Here is a 16,394-nt window from a genome sequence, read left to right on the forward strand (position 1 = left end):
CCTTCAACAGCCCTCTCCTCACCATAGGAGACTAATTAAGGAAGATAGAGAGACAGAATTATCATTTAGTCACATATATTCACAAGTTAATAAATAAAATGCATTTTACTTCTTTTTCTCCCCTCCTCTCTTGGTGTCCAAGATGAAATGGGCTGCCTTTATAGAAGATCTGAAGTAAGAACTCCCTTGATAAAAATTTAGCTCCTTTCATTATAAAGGACATATTGAATAAATGACAATGGATTTATTTTAATCTGATTTAAATAGTGTATTTTATAAATAATAGCATATGTCTTTCTATACTGGCCACTGATAACTGTTAAAAACAGGTTCAAGAAGGCCATTCAGATTTTTATAATTCTGAAAAAGAACTCTAGCATGTCATCCCAACATATTCTGCTATAAAAATGTCTCTTACCTCCCCTCTTTCCTTTTACCAATATCTTTAAAGAATCCATCAGGCTTCCTTAGGTCATATGGACTTACACAATTAGTTCTTATGATAATAAAAAATAATAAAAAGTTTTTTAAGGGTCAATGCATTTCTTTATGAAGAGGTTATATACAGGAAAGCAGTTAGATTATTCACCAGAAAGCATCAATATTTTAATTTGTTTTCAGAAATAAAGAGTTTGAAGAAGCTGTCAATTTCTTTACCTGGGCTGTGAAAATTGATCCCTGTTTTCTGGATGCTTACATCGGACGGGGAAATTCTTACATGGAATATGGACATGATGAGGCCATCAAACAAGCACAGAAGGACTTTCTGAAAGCACTGCATTTTAATCCAGTCTATACAAAAGCCAGAATTTGTTTAGGCTATAATTTGCAGGTAATATTGTATAACAACATTTTACCACGGAAGCACCTTTTGGGCAAGAAAAAGAATATATTTGGCCTGTTAGTGGTGATGGGGATACATGATATTTCTTTGGCTATGAACATTTTACCTTTCTTTTCTTATTCGTATTCAGAGCAGCAGTGAGAAGCAGGGGTTTGATGAGTTATAGGCAGCCTGCCTGGAGAGCATACCCAGGGACCTGGCGTGATAGTGAGATGAGGATCTTCTGAACTTGAGTTTCCTTAACGCCTGCACCCTTTTCTACCTCACCCCCTTATACCTACCACACTTATAGACAACTTTTAAACTTGCCTGATGAGTTTCACATATAAGAACCTGGCTAAAATTTGTTTCACTAGCTTATACCTGGGCTCCATAGGTTTTGGCCTATTAAATTAGTGAAAAGCTAAAGGGAATAAGCAATGTATGATCTGTGCGATGGATCAGACAACCACTGCATAGAGATTTCTGAATTCAGGTCATCTTCCAAATGACAGTGAGTTAGAACATACCGGAAGGCAGGAGACCAGGCATTTGTCCTTCCAGCAAGTTGGAAGGGTGTTGCTCTGTTGTGTTGTCACACAGGTCTCTGAGTGATTTCTGGGACACTCTGACCTGACCCATGCACTCACCGAGCTATGTGCACTAACAAAAGATGTAGTGGTATTCGTGGAATAAAGTGCTAGATGTGTTATATTTTCCATGAAAAGGAAAGGAATAATCTTTTTATCCCTTTTAATATTAAAAAATTTAAACAGTGGTCCAAAGTATGTTTAAATTATGGTAATTTGCAGAAATTCCTATTAATAATCTGTCATTAAAGTTGAATTTTTTTCATTTAGAAGTAAGTGAATTTGGCTGACCTAAGATTAATAATATTGGAGGTGGTTGTGGGTTTGGTTATAGTGAGGTATGCCCAAGAACTGATTAATAAGGGAAGTAAGATTGCCTTATGAGTGTTAAACATAAAATTAGCCATTATTTGATCACAGTAGAAATTTGCAAAGTCAATTTAGAGACGGTGACTCCTAAAACAGCTAGAGCTTACTGTAATCAAAAGAAATGTGTTAACAGCATCATTCATTGCCTTCAACAAGGATTTACTGAGCACCTAGTATAGGACAGGAACTGATCTAGGCCTAGTGATACAGCAGTGCCCAAAATGCGCTGGTTCTTCTTGTAGAGTTTACTACCTACTGGAGAGATAAGCACCAAGCAGTCTTATTAATAATTATTTAATTCTATTCAGGATAAGTGCAACAAAGAAAAAGGATGGGTTTTAGGACAACTTATAACCAGGGAACCTAGCTTCATTTTAGGGGTGAGGGAAGGCTTTTTGAGAAATTAACATTTAAACTGAGGTGTGAAAGACTAGAATTAGGACTAGGAGTTAGGGCTTAGAACACTGTGTTCCAGAGAGAGGGAACAGCCCATTATAAAGTCCTGTGAGAAAGAGACAGAGGGCTCAAGGGGATGGAATGTTATGGACAAGGGGAGAGTGGTATGGGATGCGACTGAATTGAGTAATGACTGGAGGTGAAGGTCTTTTTAACTGGTCCAGGTCAGTGAAAAATGTGAATGTCACTCACCAGAGCAGTGACATCAGATTTGTGTTTTATGAAGATTTCACTGATATATATCAACCTGAAGGAGGATTGAAAAACACATTAGTGTGAGGAAGACTTGAATCAGGAAAGGAAGGACTGAAAAAGCAGAGTTAGAGAGGCCCATCAAATCCTGTTCGGGGGAAGAGTGACCATTTCTTGGACAAATATGAAACAGATTCCCCTACTATGTGCCTACCACTAGAGTTATGGAAGTGAGCAAAACAATTGTTGTCAGAACAGACAAGTTCAATTCCTTGTTCAATTCGATGTTGGTTTCCACATAATTTACTGTGAGGGAGAAGCTTTACTGGTTAAAGAACAATGTCTAGTTAACTTATTAGTTATATTTCGTGTTCGTTTTATGCAAGAGTCACTGGGCTTGCTTGGTTTATGTGCGAGTCCGCTTCTGAGGCTCTGGCAAGTTGGGATTTTGAACCCACAGGAATAAAGGACAGTCCCTGGACTGTGCTGAATTTATCAACTCACTGCCTTCCTGTGATGAGGTATTTAGTTGCCAAATGGCCTTCTCTAGGAAATACTCTGATATCATTCTGTTAACAGTGTCCTCTCCTAACCTTCTTTCTTTTTTTCCACTTGGCGCTAAGGTTGGTGTAAACACCTGCTTGGTAGATTTGCATGCAGTTTTCATGGAATGTGTGATGCTGGTACAATTTATCAAATAGGTTTTATACCATCAGTTTATTCATTTACTTATTCAACACATATTTATTTTATTATGTATAGTATGTATAACTGGAGATTCAATGCCAAGCAAATAGACAATTCCTGCCTGTGTGTGCAGAGCTCAGTGTAAAATTTGTGGTGATTGTCAGAAGCATTGGTGTTTCCCGTCGTGGTCAAGATTTTACGTTGTTCAAGACTGGTATAAGAGATGGCTCTGACAATTAGATTTATTTCAGTTAATTAAAATTTCAGCATAAATGCTCAGAGGTAATCAGTCAATTGAATGCACTCACAGTACAGCCTACTTCCTTGTTTAAAATATCTTAGATTAAGCACAATATAAATATACCCTTACTAAAGGCTTTATTTGATTAAGTTAGGATCATAAACATTTGTCATGATATGGACAATTTCCTACTTGGTGTAAATGGAAAATTATTTTAGGCCCAAGGAAAATTCCAGAAAGCTTGGAACAACTTTACCATTGCCATAGAAGTTGACCCGAAGAGCTACCTAGCCTATGAAGGAAGAGCTGTGGTCTCTCTTCAGATGGGTGATAATTTTGCTGCAATTCAGGATATAAATGCTGCCATAAAGGTAAAAATCCACTCAGATTATATTATCATTAGCATTAAATTAACATCATCAGTGAGTAAGATCAAATAAGTTCTCTGTTGCTTTCTAAAAGTGACTTGTAGAGAAAATAATATTTGTATTTTTTCCCCAGGAGATTCCTAAAGAGTTATTATAGCTTACCAGTTTTATAACCTAATGCATTTAAAAAATTTAAAAACAGATCCCTAATAAATGTTGATTCCTCTCAGTAAATGCAAATTTATAGTTTCATGATACATCAGTATTATTGTGTAATAAAAAATGAATGCAAAAAATAAAATAACGTTCTGGGTTTGAAGGAACTAAAGAAAGAATAGTGTAAATCCCCAGCTTCTTCTGTAGTGAAATGGCAAATAAAAAATGCAGTGACAGAAAATCTGCCTTTTTTCTTCTAGATTTTGGATTCTTTTTTTGTAAATTTAGGTAGATGCTGTAATCTTTAACAGAGCTAAACAGATGAGCTTTTTTCCCCTTACATCTATTCTTTGCAAAGGAACTGAGTAGAGCACTAAGATTATTTGTTTTATTGCAACCAAATAAAGTGTTGACACTGAACCAACTTCATTCGGAGTTGTTTCTCAAAATATTTGCTCTAATGGGGTTTCACCTGCCCTGTAAAATTACTAGATTCCCACAAAGAGATTTCATAACGTCCATTTTTGCAGACATGAAGTTGGAGATAAGTACTATTCCCAGATGCTAAATACTCATACTATTATATTGCAGATCAATACTAGAGCAGAATTCTTAACAAATCGTGGTGTGATTCATGAGTTTATGGGTCAACAACAGAATGCAATGAGAGACTATCAAGCAGCAATTTCTCTAAACCCCACGTACTCGCTGGCTTACTTTAATGCAGGAAATATCTATTTTCACCACAGACAGTTTTCCCAGGTAATGTGAGTTTTCATTAACATTTTCTTTTTGACCGTAAATGCTTTCTCTGCTACATATAGTTTCAAAATGCAATCCTTATATGTCAGGCTAATTTATTCATTAGCTCTTTGAAAATTTTTTTCTCTTTCATAAAAATGTTTATAATTATTTATTAAATGTTTACACCTCTATGGATTTTTTCTCCTCATTATCATCAGCCACTCAGCACTTGTCCAGTAAACATTGTTTTGGACTTCTCTGAGTGCCGGCAGTCGCCTTGCTATATCCACTGTCACCAGCTTCCAGCCTGGAATCCTCTGCTCTTTGCCCCCACTTAGCCAAATGTCAGACTTCCTTCCAGACTCTCTTTTGTGATGTGATTGTCTAACTCGTCTTAATTTCTACCTTTGCTAAGTTTCAGTCACATGAGCACTTGACTGGAGTAAGGAGATATGTCTGTTAGTTCTGGTTTTCATGATAACTTAATCTTTTTGGACCTTAATTCAGAATGGCTGAAATGAAAGTGTTGGGCTATTAGATGATATTTTTTATATTTTGAATTTATTTTATTTGAACTGTAATGCATTGCATGACTCAAACGCTATTTTTTGTTTTTTTTAAATCTATATTCACTCTTTTGTTCATCTTCAATTTTATTTTGTTCTTTGTCTGTCTTTTTGAGTCAGAAGCTTAATCCATTTATTGTCACCCTTTCATTTATATTGTGATAAATTGTTAAGGTTATGCTTTTTCCCCAGGTACTGTTTTCAGCAGTATCCCCTGTATTTTGCTCTTTAATGTTTTTATTTTTGTTTTCCCAAAACATTGCACTTGAAATTTTATTTCTCCTTTGACTAAAGAATAAATTAATAGGGCACTTAAAATGTTCAAGAGGAAGGGCTTTTATATTTTCTAATATTGGAGTATAATTAGTCTATATCCATACTTTTTTCTTTTTAATTTGGTTTATCTTGGACAGAGAAAGGTTTATTCAAGTATCCTATAATTAGTGTGGCCCTAGATAGTTTTCTTTACATCTCTTGTAATGTCTGCTTTATGAAAATTGCTGCTATTTCATGTATAGATGTTCATACATATTACATATGCATTGTGTTGTGAATTGTAGTCTTCAGCATTACAAATGCTCTTCTTTGTTTCTCTTTGGAATAAATTCTCCTTTATCTGATGTGAAGATCCTGACCTCTGATTTCATTTGGTTTGCTTTTGCCTGATAGTCCTTTGTCCTTCCTTTTATTTTCAGTGTTTAGGATCTTTTGTTTTAGCTGTGTCTCTTTTATACAGCATAGAGCTGGATTTTGGTTTAGATGACAATTTGAAAATATTTATCTTTTAATAGGTGGGTTATATCCCATTGACATTTTGGCACGGTCAATATGTTTGGTCTTAGTTCTGTTATTTTATATCATATTTTCTGTTTACATGTATTTAAAGTATTTTATTCTGTGGTCTGTTTTATTTTAAAATTTCAGAGTTTTTCTAATATTTAGGAAGGTTTACAGTTTGCTTTAGTGATGACCTTTATAAAAACACCCTTGTACCCTTACTTCCTTATTTCTTTAGTTCTCTTCTATGAAGAACAATAAAATGACCCTTTAATCTCTTCCTCCCTTATTTCTCCCTCTCATCTATTAGTCAATTTTAGTTAGTATTACGCTCTTTTGAAAAATGTTTATATTTATATCCTTAAATGTGCTTGAGCTTGTTCTGTCAGCTTGTCATGTCAGCTTGCTTTCCACTCTCTCTGTATTCTTCCGTTTTATTGTGTTTCATCATTCCTACACTGCCAGAGGATTTAATATTTGCATATACTATTTTGTTACCTTCATTTCACGTTTAGTCTTAGTTCTTCAGTTAAATATATTTAATTCTCATCACCAGGCTTTTTGCCAAAGTTTCCCTCCTAACCAATCATTTCTTTGTGGTCTGAAATTAGTCTTCTAGTAGAGTCCTGAGAAAGGGTTCATGAGAACAATATTCCTTGAATTGTTTCACGTTCACAGCTGTTAGCCTGCAGCCTTTATATCTTATGACAGCATGTCTGGGTTCAGAGTCCTTGACTCATTTTTTCTTTCCTTGAGTGTTTTGTAAGTGCTGTTTCACTATTTTTTTGGTGTTGCATATGTTGGTGTCAAAAGCCTGATGCAAACCTGATTTTCGTTATTGGTGACTTCTTTTTGTCAGGATAACCAAAGTTTTTATTTTTTTTAAGTGAAAAGTTTTTTGTTTTGGTTTGGCTTTTTTTGCGGTACGTGGGCCTCTCATTGTTGTGGCCTCTCTCGTTGTGGAGCGCAGGCTCCAGACGCGCAGGCTCAGCGGCCATGGCTCACGGGCCCAGCTGCTCCGTGGCATGTGGGATCTTCCCGGACCGGGGCACGAACCCATGTCCCCTGCATCGGCAGGTGGACTCTCAACCACTGCACCACCAGGGAAGCCCATAAGTGAAAAGTTTTTTTACTTAAAAGTATGTGTTAGAGTTAAGCTTTTGGGGTCAAAGTTATCAAGTACAGAGTGTGCATTTTCAATATGTAGATTTCAGAAAATCTTTGTTGAATTCAGTGTAAATATTTTTCTCTATTTCATTGTTTTGATTTTCTTCATTGGGGACGAATACCAATGATTATAAATAGGACGTCTTTTGACTCCTATATGCCAATTATTTTTTTCAAATGTTTATCTTTTAACATCTGTTTCATTTTCTTTTGCATCCCCTAAATTTTTACTGTGTTTTCTATTATTCCCTTGTTGACCTTATGATCCAGGTTTCTTTAAAACTTTTTTTTTTAGTTCTGTCCCATTTCCGTGACATATCTTCCTGGCCGGGAAGATCCTTTTTCTAAGCTCCTTTATTATTTATTTATTTATTTCTTAAATGCAGTTTCTCCCTTAACAATTTTTTCTAGTTTATTTTATAATGTTACATTATAATTTTTATCTACATTGTAGGAATACATTTTTTTCTGGGCAGTTTTTATGATCTTTTCAAAAATTAAGCTCTTACTTTTTTATCTTTGTTTTTTACAATGAAGGCATGCAAATTACTTTTCTGTTCCTTATATTTGAATGGGATAATTTTTTTTTTTTCCTGGACTAATAGCAGATTTTCTTGTGAGAGATACGGTGATAGGCCATGGTAACTTTCCAAGTTGAGCTACCACTGATGCTATTGCACAGGACTTTACAGTATGTCCTTTCTAGCCTCGCCTGGTTTGGGAAGGCTTCTACCACAAGCTCTGTGTTTCTCAGAACTTTTCACAGTCGTTGCTTCTAAGATAGCATTCTCATTTTAAAAAGTTGTTTTTATTGCTTGCATTTTCTGAGATCTGTAACCTCTGTATTCTCCTCTAACACCCGATACTGTCACCATACCCCTTAAAAATGATCTTTGGGGCACATTTATCTACCGAGAGGCTAAAGTCCTTGTCTGTATTTTGCTGGAAAAGCTGAGAAGATATTTCCTGATTCCACTTAGTTCTTCATTCTTTCAATCTCCTTATATTTACAATGTACCTGCCATGTGCTAGGAATTAAGACCCTGAGGATACAGAGCTAAACAAGATAAAGAAGACTTCTTTTATGATGTAGCTTACATTTTATTGGAGGAAGAAATAGAAAATAAACAATATTAGTAGTGATAAATATCTAATACCATCTTATTTAAGCATCTTTATATCAGTACTAGCATACAGTGTGGGACTACATGAGATTACCTGGGTGGATAGAATAGATGGAGAGAAGGGGTTTAAGGAGCAAGCCCTGGGGCAATACCAGTGTTTGGAAGTGAAGTAGAGAGGAGACTCCAGAGTGTAGACCGAGTGGGGAGTATCCAGTCAGGATGTTGGGAAGGAAAGCAGGAGAGCATGATATCACCTCAAGAATAAAGTACTTTAAGAAGGGAAATGTGTCCTGTGTCAAATGCTGCTGAGAAGTCAAGGAAGGGGGGAGGATGGAGAAAATCATTGATGACTTTGGCAAGAACATTGTTGGAGTCTCAATGGCATCAGAGCCTTGAGCAGAAAGGGTTGTGGAGAAAATGTGAGGTGAAGAATTCGAGACTGTTCAACGAGTTGAAAAATTCTTCTGTGAAGAGAAGTAGTGAAATGGGGGTGGTGGCTAGAGTGGAGTAAGGTGTTCATATTTTTAATTTTTTAAAATATGAGGGATGCTGATTCATGCTCCTGTGTTAATGAAAGGATCTAGTAGAAAGGGAGAAATTGTTGGTGCAGGGGAGAGTGGCAGGGATAATTAGGAGCACAATCTTTGAGGATTTGTTGGGGCTAAAGTTTGGAAGTTCCAGGGGTGGCCTTTGAAGGGAGCAGGACACACTGTCCATTATGTTATGAGGGAAGGCAGAGAGTTGGGGCACAGCTGGCTGTAGCTAGGTAGATTTTGATAGTAGGTATTTCTCTTAAATGATTACATTTTTTCCATGGAATATGAGTACCAGTTACCAGTTAAGAGTGAGGATGGACAGGTATAAAGGGGGAGAGTATGGCTAGGAGCTTTGAAGAGAAAATGTGAAATAATTATTTTAGAGAGTGGTAGGGTGAATGTTCTAGGGAAGTATAGTAGAACCACCAGACAACTTCAAGTTCTCATTTGAGGTTGTGATTAAATTTAAAGTGAGATCTTGACTCCATACTGCTTTGTATATAATTATTTCTATACAGATTCAGTACGGCTTTCTGTCACTCCACACTTGTTTCTGTGTGTTAGTCTCTTATCTCCTCATTCCAGTTAAGCTCTTTAATGCCAGGAATCACACTGCTTTCTCTTCTCTCCATATTTCCTTACTCAGAAAGTCCATCTATACCCATGGCTTATACTACATGTCAGCCTCCACCTTTCTTCTGAGCTCCTAACCCATATTTATCACCAGTTGCTAAAACTGGATGTTTTACAAGTGCATGAGAGCCAAAACTGAATTAATCTCTCTATCCTCTATGCCCCGTCCAGCTCTTCTTCGTATAACCCTGTCTCATTTCAAGATGTCATTCCATGGAGTCACCTGAGTAAAAATATTAGCATCAGTTGTAACTTTCTCTTCCTCAACTTCTTCATCTAATCAGTCATCTAATCCTGTCAAATTTCCTTCTTAGTTTTTTTCTCAGATAGGCCCTTTCCATTCTATTTCTACTGCCATTGCCTTAGTTTAGCTGTTTCCCAAGTTAGATCAGTTAGCTTGCTGACCCCTGTGATGAGGCTGGTTGACCTCAGTGGTGAAGCTAGCTGCTGGGACAGAGAATCAAAGGTATTATTATATAAGGCATGAATGAGATTGTCATAGCTCAGACCTCAGACAGCTGGGAGGCTAATGTTTTCCTAGGCTGACAGGCCAGGGTCAGTTGCCTTAAACTTCCTCAAGCTCAGACCACACTCTGACTGGGTCTTGGCAATGTTTCTCTGCATTGTAGAGTTAGTTAACGAGCATTAGACAAACACAGTGCCCAGGGCAATTTTCTGTTTCTATCAGTGTTTAAGGTCCACATGAGAGGGAGACCCCCACATTTAAACTTATTTGTCCTTAAATCACTCTATGGACATCATGTATAAAACTATTTGGTTAGATCTAAAGTGTAGTTTGATCTTTGATTTTTTTTTTTTTTTTTAAGTATGGCTCTTGCTCCCCCAAGCTGGGGACACATCAGCTGGGCAAATATTTGATCTAAAATGTATTCCGCTCTCTGTCTTGATATACTGGATACTCGGGCTTTGCAGTATGTGCTCCCTTCAGAGACAAGCAGACTTTGAGAGTAGTTATTCAGCTATTTTGGTATGCTCTATGCTTCTTTGTGGAGCAAATTCTTCTATTTCCTGTCCATCCTCCCCCTCCCGCTTTGTTTCTGATGTATGGAAAGAAGATTTAGGGCCAGAAGGAAGGGTCCCTCAACAGACCAGATAATCTCTAAAGGGTTAAAACATGTGTGTGTTCTGGCTTCTTTTATGGTTGGTTAGTGACTTAATGGTTTTAAACCACAATTGGATGAGCTACATGCATGTGTCATGAATTACAGGTGACTTAAAAAATACCTGGATCTGCTTCCTAATTACTTACAGATACGAGGGCATTAGACCAATTGTTAAATCAAGGCCATCTATTGTGGTAGGCATCTTTGGCCTCTAACTACTTCATAGTTAATGCTCCTGTTCTTCAAGTAACCTCATTAAATTTATAGGCTTTCATTTTCTAAGTAATATGTTTTCAAAGCTATAATAGAAAGTTACATTGTTCAGAGTTAACCATACTATTGTGTTTCACTAAGTTCATTTATTTTAGCTGAGGTAGGCATTTGCTCCTACCTGATTGCAAGTCATGCTTTTGTGATGTAGAATTGTGTAGCCTTTATTGATCATTTACTGGTGAATTAAAATGAAACAAATTAATTTTTGAAGGAAATCTTGGCTCTGCTTCGAGTCATTCCCTTGCCTCATTTATAATGACTGTGAGTCCAGCCTCCTGTTCAGGAGTGAATTCTCTTTAATTTAAGCTCTTCACAGAGGGGTGTCAATTCTGCTGCCATCTTAAGGGATCCTTAAATTGCACTTAACTACAGCATAGAATAGCTCCCATTCTGGGATGAGATGGGTCACACAATCTTGATCTAATTGCTTCTCAAAAGTCTCAGGCAGTAAAATTCATGGAGTATTACCTGAGGGCTATGACATCTCTCCATTTGTAGACACTGGCAAAAAAAAATGATGTATCAATAATAATTGACTGAGTCCTTACTATATTCTGCATATCGTTCTCAGTACTTTACCTGTCAGCTCACTTAATCCTCATAGCAGCACTGAAAGTAGGGTTCGATTTGTTGCCTCCATTTTATAGACAAGAAAAATCGAGTCAGAGTGATTTAGTTACTCACCAAAGGACATAGAGCTAATAAGTGGTAGAGCCAGGGTTTGAACCTAGAAATCTGGCCCCATGGTCTGGGCTCCTGGCCACCATGCTCTCAATGTTTCACTTCACCCACAATGGAAGTGAACTGAGGACACATCCCTGAGAAATATAGAGAAAAATAGTTCCATGAAGAAGACTGATAGAAAATGATCAGAGAGGTAGGGGAAAAACTAGGGAGACACCCTGTCTCAAGGACAGAGAGAGTTTTAAGAGGGAAGGAGAGACCAAGAGCGTCCGTGCCACAGAAATGCCATGGAAAGAAAGGACTAGAAAATGCCTACTGGGCTTGATGACATCTTCAGCCTTAGCAAGAGCAGACCTCACGGGCTAGGGGGAGGTAGATAGAACCCGGACTGTGCTGTACTGGGGAAAAGTCGAGTGGTAAGGAATTGGAGACAGCAAGCCATATTGTTAAAAACAACTTTTCCTTTAGGGAAGTTTTAAAGTAGGAGGCACATTTTCCATCCATCATAGAGTTAGAGATGAGATTCCTACCTTGAGTCGTAGGGTGTCTAATTGGCATCTCAAGCTATGTGTGATGAAGGACCAGTTTTTTAAAATTTTCTAACTTACTGTTGATCAAGACCCCAACACCAGTCGATGGACCACAATTTGGAGGGTCCCTTCCGGCTTGATGACGAGTTGTCATCTAGAGTTTTTGATCATCTTGACAAGCTGATTTTAATCTTCTGTCTTCCTTCCTTCATAGCTTTTCATAGTATAACGGAGTTTTTAATCTCTTTTGGTAAGGTTTAGAACTTTATTTTCAAAATTCACTTCTCTCTCTAGCCCTTACTCTGCTTTTATATGAAAAATGTTAATTTTCGAACTTACATTTATCCTCCTGTGTGACCTTCTTTTCTAACTTGTATTTTACTTTTTTCTAGTGCTGTACAGGGTTGTGAGATTTGTGTGTAGTGGGGGAGGGGGAGGTGGTAGTGGAACATTTCACCTCAGCAGAGAGTATTTTATCTCTGACACTGTCTAAAACTGCTGACACATGGTGATAACAAAAAGCAGAACAACTATTGGTTGGTTTTATTATCGTCTTTTACATTCTCTACAGATGCTGGCACCTCCTTATCATCTGTATCTGGGATGAAATGCTTCCACTATCTCCTCAGTGTGCCACTGGCCTTAGTTTTATATTAAAAGTGTTTCAAGTTGCTGTATAGCTGCCAATTAAAATATATTCAGATTATCATTATCTTCGCATTTTTATAGGCTATTGACTACTTCTCAAAGGCTTTAAAGTTTGATCCAGAAAATGAATGTGCTACCATGAATCGAGCTATTGCAAATACAGTATTAAAGAGATATGAAGAAGCAAAAGAAGACTTTGCACGTGTAGTTGAAAGCTGTCCATTTTGGGCTGCAGTATATTTTAACAGAGCATACTTCTACTGTTGTTTAAAGCAATATGAACTAGCTGAAGAAGACCTAAGTAAAGGTATATTTTTTTGTAATTTTTTGATTAATATTATAATGGTTGATTTGTTTGTTTTTGATGACAAAGGAAGAAAATCATCAAGTCTATTTGCCTAGATAAACATTAGAATTAATGGTTTTTTATATCATATCTTTAATGTAATCAGTATGGATTCCTTTATGTAATAACTTACAGCATTGGTAAGCTAAGACATAGAAAATTATTAGGGAAACCATACATAAACATTGGCAGCCTTTCAAAAAAGACATTGTACTGTGTTTTCCCAAGTTAATTTTCTTAGAAAGATTCAGTGTTTTAAATTTAACTAAATAATTAGGTACATATGAGGAAAAATGTTTTCAAATAGATAATACTAAAGTTCTTATATTATAAATTTTTTATTTAAAAAAGTGAAGCTTTTTGAGTGCTAGCATAAAACATATCTTGAAATTTTTTTCTTTTACAGCTCTTTCTTTGAAACCTAATGATGCTCTAGTATATAATCTTAGAGCAGAAGTTCGTGGTAAAATAGGTCTGATTGATGAAGCTGTGGCTGACTATAACCAAGCATTATCTTCAAGAACATGCCTCAGTGGTATGACTACATAGACCATGGATTCTGTAGTAGTTTACACAGCTGTTCTTCCATAAATTGAAAAGTATTTGTTGCTTTAAAAAAAGTTTGCACTATCTTCATTGTTTTGTGCTTTATGTTTAGTCTTTTATATAATTCTTTAATGCATTTTAGCAACACCTTTTTGTTATATATTAATTATAAAACTTTCAGATCATTTTCTGCAGATTTGGAACAACTCAATAATTCAGTTTCTTCACAAGGTGTAGAATTTAAATGAGAATGTTTCTCAAGGGACATATTAACACAAAATATTTTCTTTAAAGTAAAATAATTCCTTTTAAAATAATACTGTGTGATTTTAGAAAATGTCTCATTGACATTTTCATCAATACCTAAATGTAATCAACAGTATCCAGATCAAAAAAAATAGAGAGCTGATGACTATAAAGAAATTGAAGTCAAGCACATATCCTCTCTCCTCCTTTGAACAATATCTACACAGGTCTGTATTCTTCCCGCTACTCATGTTTTTCCAACATTCCTCTTTTTCATTCTTCCCGCTACTCATGTTTTTCCAACGTTCCTCTTTTTCATGTTGCCTCCCTTCCAGAACAGCACCTATAAAGATTTGGAGCATCCGCTTTCCTTGACATGCCTCTGCCTCTTTAATGCATATGTCATAAAAGTATATAAAAAATCTGCATACACTTATAATTAGTGCATCATAGAACTTGACAAGTAGAAATACATTAAAACAGCTAAAATTTCTTTTTTTTTTTAACGTCTTTATTGGAGTATAATTGCTTTACAATGGTGTGTTAGTTTCTGCTTTATAACAAAGTGAATCAGCTATACACATACATATATCCTCATATCTCCTCCCTCTTGCGTCTCCCTCCCACCCTCCCTATCCCACCCCTCTAGGTGGTCACAAAGCACCGAGCTGATCTCCCTGTGCTATGCGGCTGCTTCCCACTAGCTATCTATTTTACATTTGGTAGTGTATATTTGTCCATGCCACTCTCTCACTTCGTCCCAGCTTACCCTTCCCCCTCCCCGTGTCCTCAGGTCCATTTTCTACATCTGCGTCTTTATTCCTGTCCTGCCCCTAGGTTCTTCAGAACCACTTTTTTTTTTTTTTTAGATTCTATATATATGTGTTAGCATACGTATTTGTTTTTCTCTTTCTGACTTACTTCACTCTGTATGACAGACTCTAGGTCCATCCACCTCACTACAAATAACTCAGTTTCCTTTCTTTTTATGGCTGAGTAATATTCCATTCTGTATATGTGCCACATCTTCTTTATCCATTCATCTGTCGATGGACACTTAGGTTGCTTCCATGTCCTGGCTATTGTAAATAGAGCTGCAGTGAACATTGTGGTACTTGACTCTTTTTGAATTATGGTTTTCTAAGGGTATACGCCCAGTAGTGGGATTGCTGGGTCGTATGGTAAAAATTCTTAATAGGGTATCTCTTTGGTGAACCAGAGAACCCCTTTCCTTTATCTCACTGATAGTAACAAGGTTTCCTGACTTGTAAACTCATTTAGATTTGCTTCACTCAGTTTATTTTCCTTCTTCGTTTCATTCTTCCAGTACATCTCCGGCTCCTCAGAGACGTGTGTTCACTGAGATGAGGCATTGTGGAAAAAAATACCCCTATCTACTCAGTTTCCTTTGTTTTCAGTTTGATGTACCGGATTTTCACAATACAAAGCTGATTTTTATTCGTAAGCCACTGTGGGGATTCTTCACAGTCTTTCAGGATAGTTTTATTAGCATGATATGTGGGTCCATGTGAGGACTGTGTAGTGCCTAGTAAGTTATTTCAGTTGGTGATTCAGACACCTTTAATACGCCTCTTCAGATCCTCTCATTCTCACTCGTCTCCAGAACCTTTAGTCCCAGCCCGGCCACAGATGAGATTCAGGCCAACCTCATGCACCCACAGACAGACCCTCATCTTGTGCCCCAGCCACACATCTCTCACCTACAGCACTGGGCATCTCTTTTAAGGCTGAGGTGTCACCTGCTGCGGTAGTGCCCAGCCACGTGCTTGGCAGATGTGCAGGGGACCCAAGTCCCTGTCAAATGAACTTTTGATGATGAGAGAAAGGAACTAGTAGATAGGCTCTTTTCCATCTCTTGGTGGAGTGTCCTGAGGCACTTGGTTTATACAGCCTCCTGGAGGATGGTCCTTGGAGATTAAGCAATCAGTTCACACGTACTAGCGGCCAGCTTCGAGATGTATCTTGTGCTGGTGCTTTTGGCTTTTGGCTTCCCTGCTTTGCTTCCTTTTGTTACTGCTCCTGCTTTTTTGGGTTTGCACTTCTTGATAAAGTCATTGCCCAGAAACATTTTCCTCTGGCTCTGCTTTCTGGGACAACCCATGCTAAGACAATTAGTAATTTAATATTTCTTTCCTGATTACATACAAATACTTATAACAAGAGGCAGGAATGATACAAACCAAGGGCCATGATAGCGTAATGGAGCAAATCATATCTAACATGCCAAAATGCTACGTGGTGACCCCGGGTCCACATCCCCTGGGTACCCACAGTTTCTGTCTGTACTGACCCCCAACCTCTTGCAAGAGCCTACAGCTTTCCACCTGAGGCCCTTTTCTTGGTCCACACATAGGCTAAGCCAGACCAGGCAAGGTATAGTGTTCTCTTCCTCACATTCATTGTCTCTACTTCTTTACCCATGTCTTGTTAGGTAGCAGGTATCATTAGATGAGGAAACTGAGGCTCAGAAGGGTCCAGTTATATGATCAGTGTCACACAGCTTTTAAATGGTGGAACTGAAAGCCAACCTCTATTCTAGTTTAAAAG

General features: G+C 37.3%; 1 protein-coding gene across 1 annotated transcript in view; it reads left to right on the forward strand.

The window, feature by feature from the left end:
- The window catches only part of TTC6 (tetratricopeptide repeat domain 6), a 196,240-nt gene extending 182,665 nt beyond the window's left edge, over window positions 1-13,575 (forward strand). The window contains 6 exon segments of the mRNA XM_030763459.2: window positions 622-832; window positions 3,577-3,729; window positions 4,474-4,644; window positions 12,770-12,995; window positions 13,441-13,546; window positions 13,548-13,575. Of these exon segments, the coding sequence (XP_030619319.2) occupies window positions 622-832; window positions 3,577-3,729; window positions 4,474-4,644; window positions 12,770-12,995; window positions 13,441-13,546; window positions 13,548-13,575 (895 nt within the window).
- Window positions 13,576-16,394: the final 2,819 nt, after the last annotated feature.

This window comes from Delphinapterus leucas, chromosome 2 (assembly GCF_059928025.1).
Source record: "Delphinapterus leucas isolate spDelLeu-1000000601 "Yukka" chromosome 2, BTC_Dleu_Yukka2, whole genome shotgun sequence".
Classification (NCBI taxonomy): domain Eukaryota; kingdom Metazoa; phylum Chordata; class Mammalia; order Artiodactyla; family Monodontidae; genus Delphinapterus; species Delphinapterus leucas.